Source organism: Talaromyces proteolyticus (genome assembly GCF_021365285.1).
Source record: "Talaromyces proteolyticus strain PMI_201 chromosome Unknown BGW36scaffold_9, whole genome shotgun sequence".
Lineage (NCBI taxonomy): Eukaryota > Fungi > Ascomycota > Eurotiomycetes > Eurotiales > Trichocomaceae > Talaromyces > Talaromyces proteolyticus.
Genome location: NW_025764285.1, coordinates 22,811 through 47,746, shown reverse-complemented (window position 1 = coordinate 47,746; position 24,936 = coordinate 22,811). Strand labels below are relative to the sequence as shown.

At 47.1% G+C, this 24,936-nt stretch overlaps 11 protein-coding genes across 11 annotated transcripts; 4 read left to right on the top strand and 7 right to left on the bottom strand.

Moving 5' to 3' along the window:
- Positions 1-41: 41 nt before the first annotated feature.
- On the bottom strand, positions 42-1,117 carry BGW36DRAFT_383189 (putative rRNA processing protein). Its single transcript, XM_046216632.1, has 4 exons — positions 916-1,117; positions 567-867; positions 332-516; positions 42-279 (listed from the first exon to the last, which is right to left on the bottom strand). Exons 1-4 carry the CDS (start codon positions 995-997, stop codon positions 77-79), a joined length of 771 nt encoding a protein of 256 aa, XP_046069191.1. The 5' UTR covers positions 998-1,117; the 3' UTR covers positions 42-76.
- Positions 1,118-1,366: 249 nt separating this feature from the next.
- Positions 1,367-3,564, top strand: BGW36DRAFT_300568 (mitochondrial distribution and morphology proteins-domain-containing protein; the record flags this gene model as incomplete). Its single annotated transcript, XM_046211642.1, has 3 exons — positions 1,367-2,093; positions 2,150-3,384; positions 3,433-3,564. The coding sequence occupies 3 exons, from the start codon at positions 1,367-1,369 to the stop codon at positions 3,562-3,564; spliced, it is 2,094 nt and encodes a 697-aa protein (XP_046069190.1).
- Positions 3,565-5,102: 1,538 nt separating this feature from the next.
- On the top strand, positions 5,103-9,829 carry BGW36DRAFT_323537 (putative Rho GTPase activator). Its single transcript, XM_046212691.1, has 3 exons — positions 5,103-8,602; positions 8,651-9,289; positions 9,339-9,829. Exons 1-3 carry the CDS (start codon positions 5,464-5,466, stop codon positions 9,368-9,370), a joined length of 3,810 nt encoding a protein of 1,269 aa, XP_046069189.1. The 5' UTR covers positions 5,103-5,463; the 3' UTR covers positions 9,371-9,829.
- A 6-nt stretch (positions 9,830-9,835) lies between these two features.
- Positions 9,836-11,095, bottom strand: BGW36DRAFT_345124 (putative Golgi apparatus and endoplasmic reticulum protein Svp26). The gene is made up of 2 exons (XM_046213185.1): positions 10,783-11,095; positions 9,836-10,716 (listed from the first exon to the last, which is right to left on the bottom strand). The coding sequence occupies exons 1-2, from the start codon at positions 10,850-10,852 to the stop codon at positions 10,088-10,090; spliced, it is 699 nt and encodes a 232-aa protein (XP_046069188.1). The 5' UTR covers positions 10,853-11,095; the 3' UTR covers positions 9,836-10,087.
- A 125-nt stretch (positions 11,096-11,220) lies between these two features.
- BGW36DRAFT_323530 (putative methyltransferase) lies at positions 11,221-12,744 on the top strand. Its single transcript, XM_046212690.1, has 2 exons — positions 11,221-11,476; positions 11,565-12,744. Exons 1-2 carry the CDS (start codon positions 11,454-11,456, stop codon positions 12,382-12,384), a joined length of 843 nt encoding a protein of 280 aa, XP_046069187.1. The 5' UTR covers positions 11,221-11,453; the 3' UTR covers positions 12,385-12,744.
- On the bottom strand, positions 12,745-14,395 carry BGW36DRAFT_383179 (NAD-isocitrate dehydrogenase subunit I). The gene is made up of 5 exons (XM_046216631.1): positions 14,249-14,395; positions 14,133-14,187; positions 14,002-14,076; positions 13,034-13,937; positions 12,745-12,979 (listed from the first exon to the last, which is right to left on the bottom strand). Exons 1-5 carry the CDS (start codon positions 14,279-14,281, stop codon positions 12,892-12,894), a joined length of 1,155 nt encoding a protein of 384 aa, XP_046069186.1. The 5' UTR covers positions 14,282-14,395; the 3' UTR covers positions 12,745-12,891.
- Positions 14,373-16,045, bottom strand: BGW36DRAFT_383174 (uncharacterized protein). The gene is made up of 3 exons (XM_046216630.1): positions 15,645-16,045; positions 15,172-15,395; positions 14,373-15,104 (listed from the first exon to the last, which is right to left on the bottom strand). The coding sequence occupies exons 1-3, from the start codon at positions 15,726-15,728 to the stop codon at positions 14,732-14,734; spliced, it is 681 nt and encodes a 226-aa protein (XP_046069185.1). The 5' UTR covers positions 15,729-16,045; the 3' UTR covers positions 14,373-14,731.
- A 59-nt stretch (positions 16,046-16,104) lies between these two features.
- BGW36DRAFT_383171 (proteasome subunit alpha type 3) lies at positions 16,105-17,569 on the top strand. The gene is made up of 5 exons (XM_046216629.1): positions 16,105-16,427; positions 16,485-16,550; positions 16,621-16,779; positions 16,852-17,178; positions 17,233-17,569. Exons 1-5 carry the CDS (start codon positions 16,425-16,427, stop codon positions 17,560-17,562), a joined length of 885 nt encoding a protein of 294 aa, XP_046069184.1. The 5' UTR covers positions 16,105-16,424; the 3' UTR covers positions 17,563-17,569.
- Positions 17,570-17,704: 135 nt separating this feature from the next.
- BGW36DRAFT_300912 (6,7-dimethyl-8-ribityllumazine synthase-like protein) lies at positions 17,705-18,474 on the bottom strand (the record flags this gene model as incomplete). Its single annotated transcript, XM_046211653.1, has 3 exons — positions 17,705-18,128; positions 18,201-18,366; positions 18,432-18,474. 3 exons carry the CDS (start codon positions 18,472-18,474, stop codon positions 17,705-17,707), a joined length of 633 nt encoding a protein of 210 aa, XP_046069183.1.
- A 279-nt stretch (positions 18,475-18,753) lies between these two features.
- BGW36DRAFT_383163 (glucosamine-fructose-6-phosphate aminotransferase) lies at positions 18,754-21,594 on the bottom strand. Its single transcript, XM_046216628.1, has 5 exons — positions 21,238-21,594; positions 21,109-21,179; positions 20,818-21,049; positions 19,361-20,754; positions 18,754-19,307 (listed from the first exon to the last, which is right to left on the bottom strand). Exons 1-5 carry the CDS (start codon positions 21,240-21,242, stop codon positions 18,865-18,867), a joined length of 2,145 nt encoding a protein of 714 aa, XP_046069182.1. The 5' UTR covers positions 21,243-21,594; the 3' UTR covers positions 18,754-18,864.
- Positions 21,595-23,428: 1,834 nt separating this feature from the next.
- On the bottom strand, positions 23,429-24,637 carry BGW36DRAFT_301320 (Methylthioribose-1-phosphate isomerase; the record flags this gene model as incomplete). The annotated part of the gene is made up of 2 exons (XM_046211677.1): positions 23,429-24,056; positions 24,111-24,637. 2 exons carry the CDS (start codon positions 24,635-24,637, stop codon positions 23,429-23,431), a joined length of 1,155 nt encoding a protein of 384 aa, XP_046069181.1.
- Positions 24,638-24,936: the final 299 nt, after the last annotated feature.

Sequence of the window (24,936 nt, the reverse complement as noted above, 5' to 3'; positions counted from 1 at the left end):
ACCAAATCAAAAGCGCTCCTTCATTCGTGATGCAATGGTACGCAAGTTTCCATACACCTTGCCCTGTTTTGATTGTTTAGTTTAGAAACGACAGAAAATTAAACATTGAAAGAATGGTTGCACATACCGGTGGACTTCCTAGAATTAGGCTGACAACTGCTTCCTGTGCCATCTTTGCGTTTTTGAAAGTTCCTAGAATGTGGACTTTTTGTCCCGCCAGCACCACTCGGGTTCTCGTTGCATTCTCAATTGCGAACTTTGTCTTGCCATTTTGGCCAGCTATAAATATTTATCAGTTATTGTTACGACTTGTTGGAAATTAATAACCAACCAATTCGGCCAATCGCTCGACTCAGATGATCACCGCTCAGAGATTTGACATCTTTGATTTCGAAGGAATTGATGTACAAGTCGTCCAAACGTAACAGGGCGATGGCATCGTCAACATCAAAGCAAAGAGTAAAGGCTCTTATAAAGTCCTCTCCCCTCTGGAGCGCTGATGGATCGGTTGTCAATCTTGAAACTGTTAATAACGGTCCCTTGGATTGTAATTGTGCGCCTCATACTTGCTATTTCTCAACTCAACAGCGCGATTCTTCACATTCATTCGTACCTGGAGCTTCAAGTGCTCAACAAGTGGTGGGTAAATTTTGGGCCAGTAAGTTTTCAGTGGGCTCATTCTGTTTGGTGGAATTGGTACTCGTCTCATTTCAATACGATAGACACCTGGTGTGTCTTTGGCGGGTGTGAATACTGGTCGTCCTTCTTCGTCGATATGCATGGAATCTTCCGGGTTGGTTACTTTGGCGGACTCTAACAGATCTTCTGCGGCATTCGAAGCCGCGTCAATCAAAACCTCATCGAACTCTGCTTCAGTGTTAGCAGAATTCTCAAAGCATGTCGATAAGTACTGACCTTCTTGCGACGGCATAGTGGCGGGAGGCGATAGATCTTCGCCTTCGACTTGAGGCGTCTTAAGGGCAGTTGGGGCAGGCATGATGAGTTTGTTTCCTCAATTATTGTTCTTGTAAGAGCTAGAATGACCAGGAATCGTTTCCACCAGATGTCTGCAGTCTTCACAACGAAGTTGATTCTCGGCGTAGATTGTGGGGTTCTGAGAAAAATTACAGTGCAAACACGGCAAACAGCGCATCGCACGCATTTATGGCCGGCGACTTCTTGGCGCCATGGCACGGATGATTTCATTGCTATACTGCTCAACCAGTTTTGCGTCCAGCAGCAACCTTCCAGCCATCACCTCAACTCACTGGTATTCGCTCCACTGGCTGCCCTCTGGTCCCTCTACTCAGTCAGACCTGCTGCTGTGCTGTCCGATACTACGTTCATTCAGAATGTAAGGCAGAGAATGTCTCTCAATATTGGACACAGGCTTGGTGTCTTCAGGCAATCGGCGGGCCTAAATTTGTCTCGAGACCTTCGAGCAAAATCATATATATTTCCTCTATCTCCATCGAGGCTCAATCACACCGCTCAAAGTCTTCCTCTCCCACAAAACCGTACAAAGACACGATCTCGAGAAAGTCGCCGGATAAACTCGAAAATCGCCTCCGGTAGTTTACTTATACTGTGCGCCAACTCAGTAACTGAGACTGGAACTACTTGCACAGCATCCAGCGGCAACAATATATGTGCAAGAAAATTACATCATACCACGAAGCAAGGCACAGTGGGAAGCTTAGCGCGGCGACTTTGGAAGCGAACAATCCACACGCAACATAACAAGCCAGGCGAGGATGCAGACAATGGATCGACTACCAACAAGATACTGAATCAACAAACAAAAGATAGAGAACCCGCTTCCCTCAATAGAAATCTCCGAGAGCGCTTACCTACCTTACATCATTTCCATCGGCCTACAAAGGAGGAATTACTAGCAGCAGCAACTGGTTTCTGGTCAAGACTGCGAGTCAGATTTAAGTGGTTTTCTATTAGAAGTGTGCGGCCGTTCACTTTGGATGAAATTGGTGCTCTCTTCTCATGGGTGCTTCTTGGGCATATTCTCTGGATCATTCTCGGAACAACGACTTTCTTCTCCTTACTAATTTTCGCTATCAACACAGTCTTTGCACAAGGTATGGTGAATTATCTGCGTATATGAATGTGGACTGCAATCACTAACCATAATTAGAAACTCTTGCTCGTTGGGTTGGTAATTACCTGACAAAATCCTCGGGTGTTAAGGTTGTATTTGAGTCTGCTATTGTGCCCAAGTGGAGAGATGGAGTCATCACATTCAAAAACGTTTTCGTCTCCCGTCGACCCGGGCATGGTGAAGGGCGTGTGAGCAAGGGGTCTTCAAAAACGGCGGCTGCCGCGGCCGCGGCCGCTGCTGCTTTGAGTGAGCCTAAAGAGTCTGATATGGATCATGCAGCGGACGAAGAGGATACCAATTACACCCAATTTGATGTCTCCATCGACACGGTTAATGTTACTCTTTCTTTTACAAAGTGGCTTAATGGCAAAGGTCTTCTGCGCGACGTGGAAGTGAGAGGAATAAGGGGTGTTATCGATCGCACACACGTCCATTGGACTAACACGGATCTTGACCCGAAGTCTTACCGCCATGAACACAATCCAGGCGATTTTGAAATTGACTCTTTCAAAATGGAAGACCTGCTAGTGACAATCTACCAACCCAATAACTTCCGACCATTTTCAGTCAGTATATTTTCATGTGATCTTCCACAGCTCAGAAAGCAGTGGCTTTTCTATGATTTTATGTCCGCAAACATGATTTCCGGCTCCTTTGATAACTCGCTATTCACGATTCACCCTCGCCAAACACATAGTTTCACCGGTGCTCAGCTGAACATTAATGGTGAAGAAAATGGAGGAACAAGTCCTTGGAAAAAGCAGAGCAGAATCAGGATTGACGGTCTTAACATTGATCACTTGAACCGTGGAGTTGAAGGGCCATTTTCCTGGATACATGAGGGGGTTGTAGATATTGTCGCCGATATAATGTTTCCTACGGATGACAGCGAAGGTTTGGCGAAAGTTGTCTCAGATTTCTATGACAGATTTGAAGCCACTGTGACTTCCAATCGATCTTCCTTGGAGGAAAATAATCAATTCCAAGATGGTCAACCTCATATTCCGCCCCTCTTGACGAGTGGTGAAGAAGAGAAAAGGTTTCTTGTGACAGATCTACGGATTCACCTAACAAATGTGCGAGCTGTTGTTCCATTGTTCACCAGAGATCTCTCATACATAAACAACGCTCTCATTCGTCCGATTGTGGCATACATAAACTCTCGGCGCACCTTCATTCCGGTGAATTGTCGGCTCATCAAAAGGCTCAGCGATTTTGATGGGAGCTGGACTGTTTTTGACAGCGGCTTGATGGATGATCTTTCTGCCGCGGTACGTATTTTATATGCATATTACGAACTCGAAGCTGACTTTACTTAGACATATGATGCATTTGCGCGGGATGTAGTGGACGAACAAGCCCGTACACGACGCTTCAAGAAAGTTGGTTTCTGGTCATTACAACTTGCCGCCCAAGCCCTATTCTTAGGAATGGCTGGAAATATTGTTTGATATGGGATTATGTTACTTTAGGGTCAAGGCGTTAAACGGGCTTTAAAAGGCGTCATATCTAATACTCTTTTTTGCATGGAGCTCGACTTTGAAAGGAAAAAACGAAATCCGGTGATCCTTTTGTACAAATAAGAATTCTTGGTGGCATTATGTCTATTTTTACTGACGCCCCGTCACGAGCGGCTGTATCGGTACGCCAGCTAGCAATTCAACGCTGCAACGACCGGTTTGGCACATGATTTTTTTGGGGCAAGCTTTGACTAATAATAGTAACAGCTGTTGCAGTGTACATTTATAATATCGACTCCTTGTCACCTGGTGTTGGCTAGAGGTGGATGGATCATCTCCTGTCAGTCAAAGCGAGATAGAATTGGAAGTGATTCAATGTTAGCTAGCATCTACGCATTCACACTATTCTGTATATCTGAAAATAAACTAGTTGTACGTGTTTTATATTCGGCAGGCGTCCAGATAAGCGGTACAAGCACTCACCAAGACATTGAAGATGGCCTAAGCGGGTTTCAGGTAGCGCTGGATCGAGATGTAGTTGTTTCTTCTTGCTAAGTTTGTGATTGATAGATACTCAGTTATTAACGACTTACTACTATGATTATCAATGTTCTATTCAGGTAGATCATACACGGCTATGAACAGCAGCTTAGCACTAATTCCATATGTCTGAAGTTTGGACCCAGAGCCCCTGAATCACGACGGACTTGGGACGCTAATCATTCAGACAGCATTTTTAGGCGTGCGCTAAGCCTTTCTGTCAGTGCAGACTCCGTAGTTACAGCGGGGCTCATTTCAAAGCTTAGGATTTCACTAGTGGTCTTCGATGGGCGCGTCTACGATGGATTTAAATCGCGAATATGACACCACTAGCTCGCCGTTTATCTGCGTTGACATGCAGAAGTGGGTTTATTTTGCGACGAAAAGATTGAGACGAGTCCGTACTCATAACGTAGTCTGTAAGTCTGACAGGACGATCCGCCATAGAAGGAGATGCTATTAAACTGGTGCGCTGTTAGTGTTTTACCCCGTACCATGATGCATCCTCCCGTGGACGATGGTACGTCCCATCCCTGTTACGTTCGTGGCGGGTCATTCAGGCCAGGGGAATGTGGCCCATACACCATGCATGAGACCTGCGACTTTGGCCTGCTACTTAGGACGCTCTCGACCTAATTAGCAGACGGGGAGCTCCGGAGCGAGCTATATGCATGCTTCACACGATCCAGGCAGGAGCTGTGTTTTCTCACCGCAAGCTGATAGGAATGGATAAAGCAGTAACAACAAGATGGCAATTATGGCCACCATGAAATAAGAATAATAAAGAGCCCTCGAACCGTTGGTCGCGCACGTTGAGCAGCAGTAAGATTATTCCTGGTCTGAAGACATGAGAGGCTGCGTGACTAGCAGTAGCAGCGAGCCGGCAGCCAACCAGCGGGCGCCAACCCCCTTTCTCGTGCATCCAGGCCTGCCCAAGCTGCTTCCCTTGCCCCCCCTTGATCTCCACCCAGACAACCACTCTGCTCTGCATGTCGCTTGTCCAGCGCTGGAAGATCTTCTGCGCGCACTTGGAGTCTTGGACTGTGCGAGATCCCGACACCTTGAGTCAAGCTTGCTGGTAGTCTGGCCGCGAGACACCCGTGACTGACTCTGCCGTACTACTATCACCGGCTTTTCTGACATATACTCACCAGTTTCTCCGTTCCGGATCCCTGCAGCCATATATATCACCACTCGTTCACCACCCTATCCGCCCTCGAACAATAAGGAATTCGCCTTCCTTTCAGGCCCTGAATTTCACTGCTGCAGCAGGGTTTACCGGCATCTCTCCTCGCTCTTGATCCTGTCTTTGAAATCGCGGCACATACACACCCTGAGTATGGTGTTAAGATGACTGAAGGCAATACCAACGGTGGGCGCGGCAGAATGGCAGAATCTATTGAGCCAATTGCGAACAACGCTTCACCAACGCAGACACCCCCAAGCGGCTTTGACAAAGCTGGATCGCGGAACCTGCCTCGCACCTCATCTATCGATTCCGCCATCTCATCCATCTCGTCTGCGTCCCATTCCCAGAAGGCTTCGTTTGACTCAAATACTCTCACTTCGGCCGATATTAATAATATAATCACAGCAGCTGGCTCTGCTGAAGCAGTCATCCTGCATCTCATCAAGGATAGGCACCATGTAGTCGCACGCAACGAGCAACTATGGAGACTTCTTGAAAAGCAAAGAGCACTCGTTCTTGGCCTGAATAAGGATCTTGAGCGCGCGGTCAAAGATAAGGAGAAATATCGGAAAAAGTTAAAGGAACTACAGGCCCAAATACCGTCGCTATCGATCACAGATCAGCAAAGCACTACCGGGCCTTTCTCTATCAAAGACAACTTTTCCGGTGCTCAGACGTCGAATCCATCGGCCTTTGGAAATAACAGTCGTCAACATAATCAAGGAACTCCAGTTTTAACACATATTGATGCTCAGATATCTTCTGTATCGCAAGATTTAGAGAAGGAATCGACACCATCTCCTTTGCCTAGCCTCCACTCACAGGATATTCGGGCCCAGGCGAATACTTCTAATGAACCGCGTGCTGAACATATGAGGAATACCGGAAAAGTTAATATAGACGCTGGACCTATTGTGGAATTGCCAAAACTTCCTCCACCAAATCGGAAACCTCCACCAGCTCCCCTAAATCTCAATCAAATCCATCGCCGAAGTTCACCTGTGGACCCTACCACCTACCCCGATTCCGGTTCCGAATATGATGATAGTGATCGTGGGCGGAGGAGGACTAGAGAAGAAGATGACGAAGAACGCGAAGCCGCAGTCGTCCGTGAACAGGAAGCTCGCAGCATGTCTAAAAAGAAAGCTAGACCCGAGGTAGCTGTTGTTGAGCCTAACCACACCTCATTTCCATCGGCACCGAAAGGCGTCCCTTCTAGTCCGAGGAAAGTGGTTACATCGTCTCCTCATAAGGGCAATGGGCAATTCGCGGCAACTGATTCTCTGGCAGCCATTATCAACTCTAATCTTTCAGATCGGGTATCGTTGGATGAACGAGTAGGTATGACTTCTTCGATTCCAGGTCTCCCTGTGAGTCCTAGGCCGGGGGATCGTCCTTTAGGATCTCCTCTCCCCAGAATGCCCAGAGAAGGGTCTGGAGTGATTGTCTCGCCGCCCGTGTCTCCGAGATCTACCGTACCCGGCCTTCCCCAATCGCCGCGGGCGACGAAGTCTCCAGCTATTCCTGTGCAACAAAAGCTCACTCAATTGCCTTCTATCGATGCGTCGGTTAAAATCAACAGCCCAGGTGCTAATTATAGCTACGATCGAAGCATATATCAAGGATTGGTTTCCGACGATTACCCCGGACTGCTACTTCCGCCGAACGCATTGCCATCTATTGAAATCAAAGTAGCGTCGTCTAGACTTCGACCGTCTAGAACCAGTTATGTTGGAGGAAGGCCAAATGACGAGGAACAGGTCTTTATTCTAAGTATCTTTTCGCGTTTTAGCAGGTCTGAATTGTGGCGAGTGGAAAAGGCCATCTTAGCTTTACCTCAACTCGACCAACAAATTCGACATGGATGCGACTTCAAAGGAAAATTACCGGATCGATCCATATTCAGTGGACACTCTCCAGCCAAGGTGGATGCAAGAAGAGATGCTCTAAATTCATATTTTGAAACCCTTCTAGACACACCCATGGCAGAGCCAGTCGCGTTGGTAATATGCCGATTTTTAAGCTCAGATGCAATTGAGCCACGTGATGATGAAACAAATCTACTCACAGCCAATGGGAAATCTACACCAGAACTTGTACGCGGCCCGGATGGAAAGTCGAGGAAGGAGGGATATCTTACCAAAAGAGGCAAAAACTTTGGTGGTTGGAAGTCCAGATACTTTGTCCTGCATGGGCCAGAGCTGAAATACTTTGAATCGCCTGGTGGCGCGCATCTGGGCACGATCAAACTCCTCAACGCTCAAATCGGAAAACAGTCGCAGGGCAACCAAAACCAGTCTCCTTCACGCAATGAAGACGATAACGACAATCAATATCGACATGCTTTCCTCATTTTAGAACCGAAGAAGAAGGACTCCTCTGCTCTTGTTCGCCATGTACTGTGTGCCGAAAGCGACGAGGAAAGAGATATTTGGGTGGATGCACTTCTTCAGTATGTGGAGAGCGCTTCATCGGACGATGAAAAGTTTATCAGTGCATCTGCAAAGCCACACAGCGCTACGAAGCCCCCAGCGGTATCTAATCCTAAATCACGGCTCTTCAACAATAACAACGGAAAAGGTAGCAAAGGCTCTAACAGCCCAGACACGGAAATTCCTCCAGATACTGTTCAAGGGTTTAGTTTCGATAATGCCGTGGCTGCCGAGCCCCCCGTCTTTGGCACCACATATGAGAAAGAAGGATCTAGGGCATCTCCAGCATTGGGTGATAGCGCAAATTCTGACTCAATGCACGCTGGCATCCAAAGTTCCAAAGTAATTTCCGGGCCAACGAATGGTGCCATTATCCAGGATGTAGGTGCGTGGGGTAACAAACCAGCAACCTCAACCAAAGAGAAGAAACGAAGTATTTGGGGCTTCCGAGCTCGTTCATCATCGGACCTGGCAGTACAGCAGGCTGAAAACAACAGCAATGGAGCATCTACAGAAAGAAAAGAGTTCGTACGTCCAGTTTTCGGTATGCCTTTAGCAGAGGCAATGCAATTCTGCGGGCCAAGGAATGTAGAAGATGCTGAGCTTCCGGCTGTGGTTTACCGCTGTATTGAATACCTGCAGGCTAAGGGAGCCGCATCTGAAGAAGGTATATTCAGGTTGAGTGGCTCAAATGTCGTTGTCAAAGCCCTCAAAGAGCGCTTCAATACTGAAGGAGACGTCGACTTCCTAGCAGATGACACCTATTACGATGTGCATGCGGTCGCGTCTCTTTTCAAGCAGTATCTAAGAGAACTGCCCACTACTGTCCTGACTTTAGAGCTTCAGTATGAGTTCAGACGTGTTCCAGGTTAGTATTCTTGACGTTTTCCATTTACAGATTGCTTACTATTTGTAGAACTTGAAGAAAAGGAGCATAAAATTGCTGCTCTCAATGTCCTAGTGCACATGCTTCCACGACCAAATCTCGTACTCCTTAGTGCCTTGTCCCAATTTCTTATCCAGATCGTTGAGAACTCTGATGTCAACAAAATGACATTACGAAATGTCGGCATAGTTTTCGCTCCGACTTTGAATATGCCAGCCCCCGTCTTTTCACTGTTTCTAACGGAATACGATAGTATATTTGGAGAATTATCAGAGCCTATAAAAACATCAGGACTAGAAGTAAAGGCACCGGCACTCGAAGATGTTCGTTCTCCTCGTCACCAAGTTTTCCCAGGAACAGGAATCTCAACGCCTTCTTACGGTCAAACTTCGTTTTTCGTGTCTGATGACGTTGATACCCAATCCTCTCAGGATTTTATAAAGTCGAAGTACGATACTGGATTTGTTCCGATGGTACAAACGTACGACAAGCCTCGGCCAGTCCCGGATCCCCGCCCTCGCCAGCAAGATAATTTACATCACATGACTCGTATGTTGGATCCTAATGAAACCTCGAGATCTGCCAAAGCTCAGCGGAGAGAGAGCTCCATGTTGTTTATGGACTTGGGTCAACGAAAAAGCTCTCTGCCATATATGGGGGATGACCAGTGTAAGTGGCTAATTTGATAAATACCAATGATAGCTGCTAACCTCCGTAGCATCCTCCACTTATCGTTCTAGCTTTGAATGATTTTATCACAAGTCGTGTTCCCATAAACATCGGGATTTGCACATTGAAATTATGTCAATTCCCATCTTTGAAATTTGTAAGCCCTAGGGGCTTACGGAAAAGTATCATGATTCAGCGACTTCCACATATTTGCGGGTCGTCAATAATGGTGATGAGTCACTCGATTGAATGTGACAAGGTATGAGAAGCATGATTGATATTTTTGTATATACCGTGTGACAGGTTATTGAACAGACTGCGGTTTCCAGCGAGCAAGGTTCTTTGGAATGTTTTGGTTAGATATCCTATTTATTATACCCTTGTTCAGTTCCCAGTATGAGTGAATCCGTGATTCTTCTCTTATGGTGGTTGTACCTCATCAACATAAGTTCGTTCATAATATATTCTAATCTATCTATAACCATCATGTTTGCATTTGATTACCTCCTAATCGTACATAATGCTACGTTCATTAACGGAAACATGGCTATAATAAACCTCTTCTCTACAACAGCGATTTTCACTTTCGGGTTAGGCAAGTAGAGATGAGAAAACTCCATACGAAGTATAGAACAGAGAGAGGCTCATGTCATATTCTGTAGCTTGTGTTGACGTTTGTAAATGGATACACAAATTGCCAATGTACATAGGAACGAAGTATTATATATGAAACGTAAAATGCAATGCAATATGTATTTATGTAATAACCCAAAAAGCTACCAAAAATAGTCACTAACATCAGAAACCCCTTGTTCGGTCTCCTTTGTAGAACCCCATCAATTCCCCAGTCTCCGATGCCCAGTCTCGAATATTGTCAACGAGCGCTTTTGCTAACCCTACATTTTTGTTCTTTCCTTTTGCATCTGAAGAGCCCGGTAACCTGGACGCGTTGTAGTCGCCAGTGGCGTATTCGGAACCCATGCTGGGCAGAACATTGTCGCCGGCGCTCAAGCTGACAAAAAGGGCAAAGGGAACTAGCCAAACGCACAGCCCAAAGTAGGAAGCAACTTGTGTGAATGTAGGCATGTTCTCGTAGTCCGGCTGATATGGTTGACGCCATGAGCTGACGCCCTGGGCTGGACCGGGCCTCGAAAAGTGACGGAACCACAGCCAATGGTTGAGGCAAACGAGAATGCATGATATAATGAAGAGTGGATCGGATAGCTTCACAATCGGGAACCGCCGAAGGTTGCTCGCATATATGAGATGGGACACCACGCTCAGGAGTGACAAGGAGAAAGGGAATTTATCGAATAACAATAATAAAATTTGCACTATTATGATGCCGTATATAAGTCTTGTTAATACTCGTCGCGCAAGAACCGTATGTTCTTCAACTAATTCTGATAAATAGTAGAGTCCCGAAGCTGTGCAATCACACTGTTAGTGTCTCATCTTTCCGATAGGATGCGCAAGTGAAACAACAGACATACCAATGGCGAGAGTAAGAAAAGAAAACCCTACTACCACACCCAAGTAACCAATTAATGGAAGAATCCACATTTTGAAGAAGTCGTGGCTATTTCGAACGCCAGCGAAGTGTAAGCGTAATGCAAATGTGGTCCGAATTACTTCTCCCCATACGCCAAAAGTGTTTTGACTTTTGGATTTGGAAATAGCAAATCGCGTGGTCTCGATCGTGAAGTCAAATAAAAAGCATCAAAATGACGCCGAATGAGAAGGATGCCAAAGAAGCCTGCTAGAGAGACATGCTCATCAGTTGATAGTTTGATAGTTATATGTTACGAGTGACGTATCGACAAAGGCAGAACACCGTGGCCAATCATGTATGATTTTGGCCTCAGGCACTTCACAAGAACGCCCCCACCCTCGGCCCTCGACCGTACTTGACAATTTATTAACAGCGTTCAAAATAAAATAATACACCAACCCAACTCAGTTTAACCCTTACGATAAAGCCCACGATTGGCTAGGCAAATTTTTATTTTGCTTGTATACTCTTATTATTTCCCCACGACATCTTGCAGCTTTAATCGACTATTTGAGTACCGTTAACGAGAACTCGAGCCTTTTGCCCTAGTGACACATTAAAAGTCATATTCGAAAACTTGCAGACTCCTAGATACACTAGATTTGGGGCATCATGTCACGTCCTGAAGACATTCTGTGGGTCCACCATGCTTCCCTCCATAGTTTTTGTGGAATAGCAAGTCAATTGAGCTAGCTGAAGCTAATGATGGCAAACAAATGATAGCCCGCCTGATTTGTTCTATGATGACAATGAATCTCGAAAATATACCACATCCTCGCGGATTCGCAACATCCAGGCCGACATGACAGAAAGAGCCTTGGAGCTACTCGATCTGAAGTCACCTTCCCTTATTCTCGACCTAGGCTGTGGATCTGGTCTGTCGGGAGAGATGCTTTCTAGTGTGCTTCCTGAAGAGGGCGGACCGCATGTCTGGATAGGCATGGACATATCGCCTAGCATGCTTGACATTGCATTACAAAGAGAGGTAGAAGGGGACTTGTTTCTCGCTGATATCGGTCAGGGTGTACCATTCCGACCCGGCACCTTCGATGCAGCAATTAGTATAAGCGCCATACAGTGGCTTTGTAATGCGGAGACAAGTGACGTGAGCCCAGAGGGCAGGTTACGACGGTTCTTCGAAGGTCTCTTTGCAAGCCTTAGAAGAGGTGGACGAGCAGTCTGTCAATTCTACCCCAAAAACGATGCCCAGCGGAGCATGATTAGCGGAGCTGCCGTGAAAGCTGGTTTCGGTGCTGGCATTCTCGAAGATGACCCGGGTACAAAGAATAGCAAGATTTATCTCGTTCTCACTGTTGGTGGAGGAGGATTGAACGGCGATATCACCGGTGTCGTTGGCGGCATGGATGGGGTTGATGTTGTTGACTCTCGAAGGAAAGACGGCGCAAGCAAATTCTCCAGGTCACAAGACAAGAAAGGAAGCAAAGCCTGGATCTTGAGAAAAAAGGAACAAATGGAACGAAAGGGAAAAGTCGTTAAAGCAAATTCGAAATATACCGGAAGGAAAAGACGCCCAGCCTTTTGATGGATAGACCCGGATCGAAAAAGAAAACAAGAGACTTTAACACTCATCGTCACTGATTCGGGACACTAGAATCATACAGCCATTTGCGATTCTACATTTCAGCGAGTATGTGGTCTGCTCCCGAGTAAACACTTACACCAAAGACTAAAACTTCGCGAGCTTAATGGCGCACCATGAAAAGCTTCATAAAACCACGAGAGCTAGCCGGCTGCTCATATGCTGGACCATGGAGGATGGATGACCTTTCAAGGCAAAGGAAAATTGTGCATGACGACTTGGCCATGAAATAATCGACTAGAATGGAATGCAAAGAAGCGACTTCTGAATCAAGCAGGCACCCGCGAATGCTTTATAATTTCATCAATGAGATAAGTTGAATTGTGAATGCTCATACAGATCAATAAAATCTAAATAAACTATTTAACTATACAAGTGTACGCTTAGCGAGTCAATAAGGTAGGTACTGTGCAATTCTATCTTGCAATAAAGATTTCACAAGCCGCATCTTCAAAGGGCGGATTCCATCTTGTCCAACACAGCCCGTGTAAATTCATGAGTTGTAGCTTGGCCACCCATGTCACGAGTTCTAACTTTACTATACCAAATGTTAGAAAGCCGTACACACTTTGCTAATATGATAAGTACTTACCCTTCACCAATGACGTCGTAGACGGCCTTAGAAACACGGTTAGCGTGCTCGTCAAGGCCAAGGTGACGAAGAAGCATCGAGCCCGAAAGAATCAAAGCGGTAGGGTTTGCCTGATCCTTTCCTTTGATATCCAGACCGACGTGACGGCATCCGGGCTCGAAGACCGCGACATCACGTCCCATGTTGCAACCAGGGACAATGCCAGGGCCACCAACGAGGGCTGCTCCAATGTTGGAGAGAATGCCTCCATACAAATTAGGCATAACCATGACATCGAACTGCTGAGGGCGAGAAACAGCTTGCATGGACGCGTTGTCAACAATCATATCGTTCGTCTCCAATGTCGGGTAGTTTTCGGCGACCTTCTTGAATGTATTGCGGAAAAGACCGTCGGCGAGCTTCATAATATTTGCCTTGTGGATACAAGTGACCTTCTTGCGGTTGTTTGCCAGAGCAAAGCTAAAAGCGAATTTGGCAATGCGTTCTGACTTTGCACGAGTGATGATCTTCAGTGATTCGACGACGCCCTGGACAGACTGGTGCTCGAGGCCAGAATATTCACCCTCGGTGTTTTCTCGCACAATGCAAAGGTCAACATTCTCATGTCGGGTCTGGTACCCAGGGATGTTCTTAATGAGCACAACAGACGCGTAGATGTCGAGTTCTTGGCGCAAGGCGACATTGAAAGATTGGTGTCCCGAGCGCTCAACAGGAGTGTGGAGGATACCCTTAAGACCAAGCTTGTTCCGTCGTAGAGATGCAATTGACTCCCTGAAAAGCTCCTCAGAGTGCTTGTTTCCGGTGTCCACACCACTGACGTCAACCTGTTCCCATTCGATAGGAACATTATCCGCCTTAAAGATAGTCTTGACTGATTCGGCGACTTCGGCACCAATTCCGTCACCTGGACACGACGAGGGTGAGCCCACTGGTTGTTGTATTGACTTGGGAGAAGTGGCATGTCATACCTGGAATTAACGTAACGGTATACTTTCCACCGTATTTGGTGGGCTTGAAAATATCGGACTGGACAGTGGCCATTGCTGAAATAACCATTAGATGAGCATGGACAAAGTTCTTGCCAGCGAATTATACGTACACCGTGTAGCAATGAAGGGTCGCGGACCGGTCGAAGACACGGCGCGCAAGAGCGCCTAGACATCGATTGTAAGAGGAAATTCTCAGCGGATGTGAGGGAGGGGGTGGAATACATACCTGCGCTGGCTGCACCGATCTGACAGACATCATCTTTACAATTGCTTCGAGAGGCGCTATCGAAGAGAAGTAACAGATGGTTTTAGAAATTTGCAGCAAAGAATTTGCAACCTAGCCAGAGCCTGAGAGAAAGAAGCAGGACGGAAATGACCGCGGGATCCGCCCGATGTACCTTCCCTTGCTGCGACAACGCCAGAAATGCCACCCTCCGGCACCCAATAACACCACGCGCCCGCGGGAAGCCGACCTGGAATTTCTCCGCATCTCGGAGCTCCTGGCCCTAAGCGACGACAATCGGATCACTCACATCTGCCGGCTTCATCTGCCTCCGCTCGACCTACGTTGAGTCTATAATATGCATATAAGTGTTGTCACTGTTATGTACAGGTGGGATATTAATCTATTTTCAGCTATTCACTACTTGAAGGGTGACTTCAAGGGCGACTGTGCAGTCCTCCCTCTTCGAATGGCTGAATGCTGAAGCTATTCCCACCACTGATGCCTATTGAAGACTGGATCATTGCACGGCCTGTAGGACATGCTAGTTGCGTGTTTCCTTGACCAAACATCTTGAGGCAACTCTCTGCGATCCCAGCTGCCACCGCTTCTGCTCTCGCTGCCATAACCAAGAAACATGTATGGTTCGGCCGCAGCATTCTCGTAAAACAGATCCGACGTATCCGCTGCGGCAGTCATATCAATATCAACTGTGCCGACATGTTGCGATTTGTCTTTGCCCCCGTGTTCTGATCTCTCTTCGGCCATGGCTGTTTCCTGGCGGTAGTTCATCTGGTTGTCCATTGGATGAGTTGGGCCAGATGGAGATCCATAATCACCTGAAAATATTTCGGCTGGCCTACATCTCGAAGGTCTCAATAAGGTTCTAAAAAGAAGAAGTCATCCGCACTCTTGAGGATACTTACCAGCTGCCGCTGTTGGCCGTATTTCCCTGTGATATGGACGCATTTGAGTGGGAGGGTAGTATGCGGATAGTATGCGCTGCAGAGGATGCGAACGGTGTATGTTTAATTACGAGACTATCGTCTGCCGGAACTCGTCGGTCATCATGACCAATGCTGTAGGCAGCAAACTGGATTACGAGGTCGTCTTGGGTTCTGAGCAGCGCATCTGATGTTGATAGGTGGCACTGGTGTTTCGACTTATCAGTCTACCATACAATAGTAATATGCTTGAACAGTCGTCCAGAAAGCACCCGAGACTATACTTTTAAGGGTATCTAGGTTATGGCAAAATGGGTGATGGGTAACGCTGACGACGTAAACCATTGTACAACATTCTCCAAAGAGTAGAGAGAAGTCAACGAGTACACGCTTTGGTGGCTCCTCCGCACGGCTGACATGACCTGCAATTTTGTTCAAATAAAGGAAAGGCTAACCTGATCACAAATAACATTGCTGAGTTGCATTCTCGAGAAGGCAGCATTAGCGACGTATCCACAAGATGGACACTTGTAAGCCATTCTGAAGACAGTATTTGCAAGTTGTGAGTGGCTTTGAGAAGCAACGAAGGGATGATAATATCCTTTAGGGCCAAGGCTTTCTGTAAGAGGAGAATATGGATTTGTTTTGCGTCTCACAGTGGGGATAATGTATCTAGCGAGAATTGAAGGAGAAATATACCTATACTTCACACGGAAATAGCTGCCTGATTGGGCATCCAAGAGGAACAGGTAATCGACGTGTGGCGGCTATGATTGATTGTGGGGGAACAAGGTCAGTTTCCACGGGGCGAATTGGATCACAAGACAGCCTCCAACGAAGCAGAAACAAGCAGCACCGGTATGTTGATGGCGTTGTCGTTGGGTGTCAGACAGCTATTAATAATTATAATAATTAGTCCCACATCACGTGATAGCTACATGGCTTGGCGCAGGCAGATGCGAGTGACGCGATGCCCGCCAATGGCTACTAGCAAATAGTACAATAGCTCCAAAGCTCTAAGCAGCATCAGCCATCGCATCTACTGCCCACCCCCCAACCTATCTCTCACGTTGTCCGACCCATCAACGTCCTTAACAGGCTCTCTCTTCTGGAATATTCGTCTGGACTCGCCTGGTACCCTGCAAACTGATAGCTAGTCAGGCACTGTCTTGAAGAACCGTTTGCTCACTGTTCGGTCTTCGTTTCAACTATTCAGCAACCCGTATCTAGCAACCATGGTTTGTGCTTCTAGTGTTCAGAACACTGCGTGTGGGATATTCTGACTATTTAAACAGACTTCAATCGGCACAGGCTATGATTTGTCCAATTCAGTGTTCTCCCCTGACGGCAGGAACTTTCAGGTATGGCCCGGCCAAGCCTCTTGCCTGTCTGCTTCGGTTTGCTAACCTGTTGTTCGCTTCCAACTTGTAGGTTGAATACGCTGTCAAAGCTGTTGAGAATGGAGGAACTGCGATTGGCATCAGATGCAAGGATGGCGTCGTTCTAGCTGTGGAGAAGCTGATTACGAGCAAGCTATTGAAGCCCGGTGCAAACAAGAGAATAGCGAGCGTCGACCGGAATTTTGGCATTGTGAGACTCCTTCGGGATAGTAGATTATTGCTATGCTTCCAAAATAGAGAAAGCTGACGGGTGATGTTTAAGGTAACGGCTGGCCTTGTTCCTGATGGTCGACATTTTGTCTCGAGAGCCAGGGATGAAGCTGCGTCTTGGCGAAGAACCTACAAAGGCCCAATTCCGACATCTGCTTTGGCTAATAGGCTGGGTGGCTATGTTCAAGCTTACACACTATATTCCAGTGTACGCCCATTCGGCGTCACATCCATAGTTGGTGGCTGGGATCTGGAGTCTGAGTTGTCGGTGGATGGCCAAGTCGGTACAGGACCCAGCGTCGGCGCTGGTGGGAAAGCCGAGGGAGTCAAGGCGGGTGGCCCGGGACTTTACATGATCGAACCAAGTGGCCTCTACTGGGTATGTTATGGAAGCGGTCTAGGTTACGTTGATTTTGCTAACAACCTCCTAAAGGGATATTATGGTGCAGCGACTGGCAAAGGTAGGCAAGCAGCTAAGGCCGAGCTAGAGAAGTTGGATTTGAGCTCCGGAAATCTGAGCCTTCACGATGGCGTTAAGGAAGCTGCTCGAATTATCTACGTTGCACACGAGGATAGCAAAGATAAGGAATTCGAGCTCGAGATGACGTGGATTAGCTCGCTTGATGGCCCAACCAAAGGAAGACATGAAGAAGTTCCTAAAGACCTATTGGAGGAAGCTGAAAAGGCAGCCAAGGCGGCATTAGAAGGCGAAGATGAAGACGAGGAAGATGGCCCAAAGGATGAAGAGCGTATGGAAGAGTGATTAGAAGCTTGACTATGATTTCTGTCAACCATTTAGGCATTTTCATTTTAATTCAAAAATCATTTCTCTGGTTTGGCGCGTACCCGGTCATCCAACTATGTTATAGACCATTGGGATGAAACTTAGTACACTCTGCTTTCCTTTAAGCAATTTTGCCCTCAGCCCATCCTCTACGTTTGACGGCTAATTCAACGGCAGCACTTCCCCAGTCCTCGCCATGGTTATGTTTCTTCCCACTGCCCAAACCTGCTCGCTCTAGTCCTTGTTCCTCGGTCAGTAATGTAAGAAGCCCGAAGACGACCGGAACGTTAGAATCGAGTTGTACGCGCATCAAGCCATGTGATACGGCGTCCGCTATGTATTCAAAATGCATTGTCTCGCCTTTGATCAAAACACCAATTGCTATGATGGCATCAAATGGTGCTTGCGAGGGGCTGTCCTTTGTTGCTGTGGTCGTGGTAGCAGGTTTGGTCAAATCGGTCGTAGACGCTGACAACAGATCAGTCGCGCTGATATCGCCAGTTGATGAATTCGCAGCGGCTTGGACATGCGATGCTGCATATAATCTGTATTAACAAAAATTTTCTAGAGTTTAGCTTTGCACTCTAGTAAGAAGCTCATATAAGAAAGACGCTGACCTCTGCACGGCGAACGGCAGCTCATAACTACCTGGAACACTTTGGACGACAATATTTTGTTCTGCAACACCCGCTGAGAGGAGGCTCTTACGAGCCCCGGACACGAGGGCATCAATGATAACGGTATTCCAGCGCGCATGGACAATTGCGACCCGAAGTCCAGCACCTACATTGAAAACCGGAGTTAGCTATATAATGGAGTAGTTGGAAGAAGCGTTTTTGGGACTCTACCATCATAAGTCTCGATTTTTCCAGGTCCCTTTAAGGATGCCATTTTTACTGCGAATTGAACGTCTGGTTTATCGACACGTATAGTTGATATACTATTATGAAGAGGAAAGAAAGGTATGAGTAAATCAAGCAGCGGTTCAACTGCTCATGGGTGGTGCGGGGCATTACTCCACATGTCAAGGAATAAAGGTAGGCTGTAGTGTGTAAAAACAGAAACAGCTCATTGATCATCAATTGTTATTAAATACAAAACCGACAAGCAGCCATCAACAAGTCCACTTGAAGGTGCTAAACGGTGGAATAAAATCTCATCGTGGTTTTGAAAAAAAGTGCAGACTACTACAAGTTGTCACCGGGATTTAAAACAAAACGCAATATTAATGTCAACTGCCTATCGTACCGTCATGCTTTTACGTTATCCATCCTCATACAATTACTCGACTGTCACCGACTTGGCGAGGTTACGAGGAAAGTCAACATTCAACCCTTCTGCAACGGCAAGCCAATAGGCAATCAGCTGCAATGGAATGACATTCAAGAGACCCTGCAAGCAATCCACAGTCTTTGGGACCGCGATTCTCTCGGTCTGGGATGCAGGGAACTCTTCGTCATCGGTATTGCAGATAACGATAGGACGACCACCGCGGGCAATGACTACTCGACTCGTTAGGACTGCTTCTGGACCCAATATCTGCATAGAGTAGGGGATCTCACCTTGCTGGTAGGCATTAAGGGATTTCGCAAAGATGTTGTCACGTGTGAGGATCATAATGATGGGGAGGTTTTCATCAACCAGTGCAAGAACACCGTGTTTCAATTCACCGGACATGACTGCCTCGCAATGCAGATAAGAAATCTCCTTGATTTTCAGAGCACCTACAAATATTTTTGTTAGATATGAATGGCGAAAAGTGATGCGAATGACAAACCTTCCAAGGCAGTAGAATACTGGCTGCCACGACCAAGAAGCAACAAACTCTTTTGGTTCTTGAAGAATTTGGCACACATTTCCTTAATAGGTTCGTTAAGCTTGAGAATCTCACGGAACTGATCGGAGATTTTCGAAAGGCAAACCATGATTTCCTCGCGTCGCTTTTGCTTAGAAGCACGGTCCTCGCTCAAGGAAAGGGCGAACATGACCATAGCAACGAATTGGGAGGTGTAAGCTTTGGTGGAAGCAACACCAATTTCAGGGCCAGCATTGATGTGGACACCACAGTGTGTAAGCAGTGAGATTGAAGACCCAACAACGTTGACTATGCCGACAGTCAGAGCACCACGTTCAAGGCAGTAACGGAGTGCCATAAGGGAATCGGCGGTTTCACCGGACTGCGAAACAAACACACAAGTATCGTCACGGAAAACTGGAGCTTGTCGGTCTAGAAAATCAGAAGCAAGTTCGACGGCGATTGGAATTTCGGTGAGTTCTTCAAAGACACCACGAACAGCCATGCAAGAGTGGTAGCTAGTTCCGCAAGCAATAAAAATGATACGTCGGCAGCGACGAATTGTAGAAATGTACTGCCGAAGACCACCAAGGGTTACCTTCTTATTTTCAACATCCAAGCGACCACGCATAGTATTGACAACAGATTCTGGCTGCTCAAAGATTTCCTTTTGCATGTAATGGTCGAATTTGCCTTTCATGATTTCTTGAAGCTCCAATTCGATGGTCTGGATAGCACGGACATTGGAGGTACCATCGTCCTTAGTGAGGCGGTGAATATTGAGCTGTCCCTCATGGATGTGAGCGATATCATCATCCTCAAGGTACAGAACCTTCTTCGTGTGTTCCACGATGGCGGACGGGTCGGAGGAGAGGAAAAATTCGGCTGGTTGAGGAATTCCGTCATCGGAGAGGAAAGCTCGAGATTGCGAGCGATGCAAAAGGGACTTGTCTGGGGGTGCAAGAAGGCTAGCAGCCGAATTCTTGATGGCAACGTTTTGAGACGCTTGTTCGGCGGGAAGAGCACCGTCTTCCGAGTACTCAACATCCACAAAGTCGACCTTCATCTTCTTGGAAGTGCGGACACCGATGACCAAGGGAGAACCCTTGCGAGCGGCAATAACCTCATGCGGGTAATGCACAGATTTCATGAGAAGCCCAAAGGCACCTTCGAGCTCTTTGATCACTGCTTTGGCTAAGACGGTGAAATCGATGTCGGGATGTTGGTCATAGAGGTACTTTGCGAGTTTAGCGATGCATTCAGTATCGGTCTCGGTCTCGAAGCGGAAACCCTTGCTTTCCAGGAGAGCCTTCAGCTCCTTATAGTTGGTGATAATACCATTGTGAACGACGGAGAATTCCCACTTTGGGTCAGACCTAAGGTTCAATCAGCATATGGCCTATTGAAACAAATTCGCAAGGCAATGGCGAGTTGCTGACCTGTGTGGATGGCAGTTCAAGCGGGATGGTGGGCCGTGAGTCGCCCAGCGGGTATGAGCAATTCCAGCATGGGAATCGAAGGTCTTTTCCAAATTCACGTTTGAATCGCCGATCAATTCTTTAAGCTTAGCGACCTTTCCGACCTCCTTGAAGGCAAGAACTTCATTTTTCTTGTCGCCATCGACGGCGAGACCAGCGGAATCGTAACCACGGTACTCTAGCCTAGAGAGGCCTGGGAATAGGGTTGGTATCGAACCTAGAAAACCGATGTGGGACACGCAGCAGACTCACCATTGACCAGAGTGTTCAAAATATGCTTGCGATCCTTCTCAACAAGATAGTTAATGTAGCCAAAGATACCACTATAGACCAGTCAGGCACATGTTTTGCAGACGCTTCACACAATGATTGCAGTCATACCACATGTTTGCTAGCTGTGTTCAAAGTAGAGGGCCAGAATCGAGACAGCAAAGAAGGCGATGGGGTCTATGCAATTGATTTGATTGAGGGTAGAAGTTTGAAGGAAGGAGCGCCCGATAGATAAGGGAGGGGACTTGGCGGTGAAGGGGGGGGGTGGTAAAGCGAATTAATTGTTTTGCGTAGAAGAAAAGGCAGGAGGCTCAGGCTCGAGGAAGCAGGGAAGGAGGACGAGGAGGAACGAATACAGGATACAGATGAAGAGGGCGGATGAGAATGAGAGAGAGTGAAGAGAGAGAAGAGAGAGAGGAGAGAGGGAGGGAGGAGGGGAAGCTGTACATATTATTATTAGTCCGTATTTATTTTGGGAGTGGCAGCAGCCGCAGCAGCCAGTGCCAGCTCTGGTACTCGGACCCAGCGATCCACCGGCCCAGATCGAAAAGGCGGTCGCGGGCCTGCGCCCTGGCTGTGAGTGGGCGGGCTAATGCACCACCTGCAGTAGCCCGCCCGGGCATTTACTAAATTATCGCTGCAGCTGCTTTCTCTCTCTGCCCAGCAACAAGTTACAGCCCGGGTCCACTGCCTCTGAAACCATGTCTCAAAGCCTAAAGGCAGGCCAGACATCATCATCATCGTCATCCTTTCATCCTTATTTAATATTATGATCGTATTTTGAGCATTATTACTCCCCGCCCCTGACGAGCCTCCTATTCAGGTACCAGAGACAGCCTCCCCTCCCGTGATCCCGCCACTCGAAGGGGGTCGATAACATCGGAATGTGACAAATGACGACATGTGGCATATAGCTAATACGTATTGCCATGGCCCAAACAACAATACTGGATACATGCATCGTAAGTCACGGATAATAATAGCACGGAGAATCCTGCACTGACAAAACCAGCCAGCCCCTAGCAGCTCAATTCACACGTCTGTCTCCTTATCGACATGAGCGACAACATCGTCCCAAACAGGAATGCAGGCGACTCCACCGCCCAAGCACTATTTAAATGCCATTGTTCGGAATTCCAATAACGTCCCGACGGTATGGCGACTCTATAGTCTACTCAGTACTGTCTACAGGTTAGACATCTCTTCGAATGTGGCGGTGCAGTTTCTATTTCCGCTGTTGTTTTAGGCTGGATGGCAGACCTATTATTAACATCAATCGATAATAGCCTACACTGCCCCCGTAAGCCAAGGCATCTGGTTTGTCTGGAATTAATAAATATGCTGCAAAGTTCAGGTACGCATGTATCCCAGACTTGGCGAGATCATACCCATGGAAGTTGGACTAGTCATCCACAGACTACTACTAGTCGACTCCAATAATGTCCTCTTAGCCCCTGAACTGTCATACAGTGACCCATTGAATAGCCTTGACAGCGTATACTAGTATAGGGGCTGATACACATCGATTGTTGCTTACTCCCCGGCTATAGATGACCGGTTGTCGCTTACCTCGTAGTTGTCCAACCATGATAATATTACGAATTGTAACATAAATCAGAACGACAGAAAGGACACAGGATGCAGAGGGTACGAATACGGAATAAAGAATAGAGATAATAATAGCAGGAACCATGATCATTTTTTTGTCACTTTGAAACCCTGGTCGAATCAGCCCTGGCTCCGTAATCGGTATTAGTCATCAGTGATCGCCCTCCAACCAGTTTAACTAGTCCCAATACTGACTGGCAGGCAGGCAGGTCGATTCCCATAGCGAATCTCAACGACCGATGGTTGGTTGAGAAACATAATCCCTTGTACCGTCCAACGTGCTATCATCGTTATCACCATTATTTTTTCCGGCCACCTGCAATATTTTCTGCCCTCGTAACGACCATGAGTGAATCGCCGGATCATTGGGGAGTTGGTTCAGAGCTAGCAAAGGTGAGCAATACCTAACCACTCTCCGAATTTCTTTTCCTGGGGGGTCGCTAATATTGCACAGGCATTCAAAGACTTGGCCGAGTACTACACCAATCACTGCATTTTTGTATTATCTATGCTAACTCTATAATAGTGGTGAAAAAGCAGCGCAAGCCCTCGAAAATCATCTGAACGACTTGGAGCTAAAGATAGACGAACTCCTGGCATCTGTACAAACTAACAGCCAAGAAAAGGCCCAGGATGACGGTGAGGTCACAAGGACAAAAGAGGAGAATTCTTCCCAACCAAATGAACCGAAGAATCATGACCGCGACGCCCCCTCAAAAAGCGAATCAAAATGAAAGAACCCGTCCGAGCCTTTCTCCACAACGCCCTTTTCCGTGATAACGCCATCGATGAGGACTGCTGGTGTGATATCAAAAGCAGGATTCCATACATCAATTCCCGGAGCAGCAACACGGATGGTCTCCATTTGCAAAGACCTAGCCGCTGACTTTTGCAATGGGCCTTTGATGGTCGTCACTTCGGACGCGGGTCGTTCCTCTATTATAATCTCCGCCCCCGTCTTTGTTGCTCGGTCAATTGTTGTCCGCGGTGCGGCAACTAGGAATTTCACCCCGTGGTATTTCGCAAGTACCGCTAAAGCATACGTTCCTATTTTGTTTGCAGTATCTCCATTGGCCGCCACCCGATCTGCGCCGACTATGATGGCAGACACGTTTGCTTTAGGGTCAGCTAGTAGCGCTGAAGCCATCGAGTCCGTGATAAGTGTTGCAGGGATTTTGTCATGCACTAGTTCGAAAGCCGTAAGTCGGGCTCCCTGGTTATATGGTCTAGTTTCGGTGCAATATGCACGACCTAGAGCGTTCTTTGAATGTAGGGATCGAATGACTCCCAAGGCTGTTCCATAGCCTGAAGTAGCAAGTGACCTGACCAGATAATCAGAATTAATGATGTTGAAACCTCACACGCGAGTAACTGACCCTGTATTGCAATGGGTGAGCACATTAACAATAGTTTTCCCCTGTAACAACGCTTGATCAAGAATCCATTTGGACCCATGCGCCCCAATACTCTGGTTATCACTGAGGTCATTAGCAAGCATCCTTTCTGCTTCCTGGAAATAAGCCTCAAGGACACTTGGTCCCGTGGAATCCACTTTCGCCGCATGCTCATTGACCACGGCCTCAAACTTCCTAGCAGCATCGGCTAAATTGACAGCAGTTGGCCGACTGGTTACAAGATAGTGCAATCTTTCGGTGATAAAGCTGGTAACCTCTTGAGAGCTGGTCGACAGTTTCTCGCTGTCGAGCAACGTACGCAACTCGACCGCTAGCGATAGAATTGCGACAATTGCAATAGCAGGCGCGCCGCGGACACGCATATCTTTGATCGCTTGCCACCCATCTTTCGCAGAATGAATAGCTACGTATTCCTCTAGGTAAGGAAGCTGCAGTTGATCGATGATCAACAGCTGCTTGCCGTCATACCTGATCGCCTGGAGAGACATGGCGACAGCAAATAGAAGCGTTTCTACCACGTTATGACTGGCGAAAAAAAGCTTCAGCTATATGCCTGAGAACAGGAATGCGGTAGAGATTTGATTTCGGTGCTGCTATTATTAAGAACGCTGGCTATGGTATTGGACATCTTTTTCGCGAAAACCCCTCTAACAATAAGCACGTGGGCCGATCTCGGTGGGGGTGGAGGTTGAGCTAATCAGCTTTTGCCACACCCAGACATCTTTCTGGTTTCTCACTCAGTGTCAGCAAGTATTAACTTAATATTGCACCACTGTACAAGGTGGAT

Excerpts from the sequence above, each read along its gene's own strand:
- BGW36DRAFT_383189 (XM_046216632.1), bottom strand. The coding sequence starts at position 997 with ATGCCTGCCCCAACTGCCCTTAAGACGCCTCAAGTCGAAGGCGAAGAT. Across the intron at positions 868-915 it reads CACTATGCCGTCGCAAGAAG|AGTTCGATGAGGTTTTGATT; the intron begins GTCAGTACTTAT and ends ACACTGAAGCAG. Across the intron at positions 280-331 it reads TCGAGCGATTGGCCGAATTG|CTGGCCAAAATGGCAAGACA; the intron begins GTTGGTTATTAA and ends AAATATTTATAG.
- BGW36DRAFT_323537 (XM_046212691.1), top strand. The coding sequence starts at position 5,464 with ATGACTGAAGGCAATACCAACGGTGGGCGCGGCAGAATGGCAGAATCT. Across the intron at positions 8,603-8,650 it reads TGAGTTCAGACGTGTTCCAG|AACTTGAAGAAAAGGAGCAT; the intron begins GTTAGTATTCTT and ends TACTATTTGTAG. Across the intron at positions 9,290-9,338 it reads ATATATGGGGGATGACCAGT|CATCCTCCACTTATCGTTCT; the intron begins GTAAGTGGCTAA and ends TAACCTCCGTAG.
- BGW36DRAFT_345124 (XM_046213185.1), bottom strand. The coding sequence starts at position 10,852 with ATGTGGATTCTTCCATTAATTGGTTACTTGGGTGTGGTAGTAGGGTTT. Across the intron at positions 10,717-10,782 it reads TTTTCTTACTCTCGCCATTG|CTTCGGGACTCTACTATTTA; the intron begins GTATGTCTGTTG and ends GTGATTGCACAG.
- BGW36DRAFT_323530 (XM_046212690.1), top strand. The coding sequence starts at position 11,454 with ATGTCACGTCCTGAAGACATTCT. Across the intron at positions 11,477-11,564 it reads TCACGTCCTGAAGACATTCT|CCCGCCTGATTTGTTCTATG; the intron begins GTGGGTCCACCA and ends AACAAATGATAG.
- BGW36DRAFT_383179 (XM_046216631.1), bottom strand. The coding sequence starts at position 14,281 with ATGATGTCTGTCAGATCGGTGCAGCCAGCGCAG. Across the intron at positions 14,188-14,248 it reads GATCGGTGCAGCCAGCGCAG|GCGCTCTTGCGCGCCGTGTC; the intron begins GTATGTATTCCA and ends ATCGATGTCTAG. Across the intron at positions 12,980-13,033 it reads TACGACGTCATTGGTGAAGG|TAAAGTTAGAACTCGTGACA; the intron begins GTAAGTACTTAT and ends CATTTGGTATAG.
- BGW36DRAFT_383174 (XM_046216630.1), bottom strand. The coding sequence starts at position 15,728 with ATGGCTTACAAGTGTCCATCTTGTGGATACGTCGCTAATGCTGCCTTC. Across the intron at positions 15,396-15,644 it reads GCAATGTTATTTGTGATCAG|TGCCACCTATCAACATCAGA; the intron begins GTTAGCCTTTCC and ends TCGAAACACCAG. Across the intron at positions 15,105-15,171 it reads ACGGCCAACAGCGGCAGCTG|GCCAGCCGAAATATTTTCAG; the intron begins GTAAGTATCCTC and ends TTCGAGATGTAG.
- BGW36DRAFT_383171 (XM_046216629.1), top strand. Across the intron at positions 16,780-16,851 it reads TCGACCGGAATTTTGGCATT|GTAACGGCTGGCCTTGTTCC; the intron begins GTGAGACTCCTT and ends GTGATGTTTAAG. Across the intron at positions 17,179-17,232 it reads AACCAAGTGGCCTCTACTGG|GGATATTATGGTGCAGCGAC; the intron begins GTATGTTATGGA and ends AACCTCCTAAAG.
- BGW36DRAFT_383163 (XM_046216628.1), bottom strand. Across the intron at positions 21,050-21,108 it reads TTTGAACACTCTGGTCAATG|GCCTCTCTAGGCTAGAGTAC; the intron begins GTGAGTCTGCTG and ends CCCTATTCCCAG. Across the intron at positions 20,755-20,817 it reads TTGAACTGCCATCCACACAG|GTCTGACCCAAAGTGGGAAT; the intron begins GTCAGCAACTCG and ends ATTGAACCTTAG.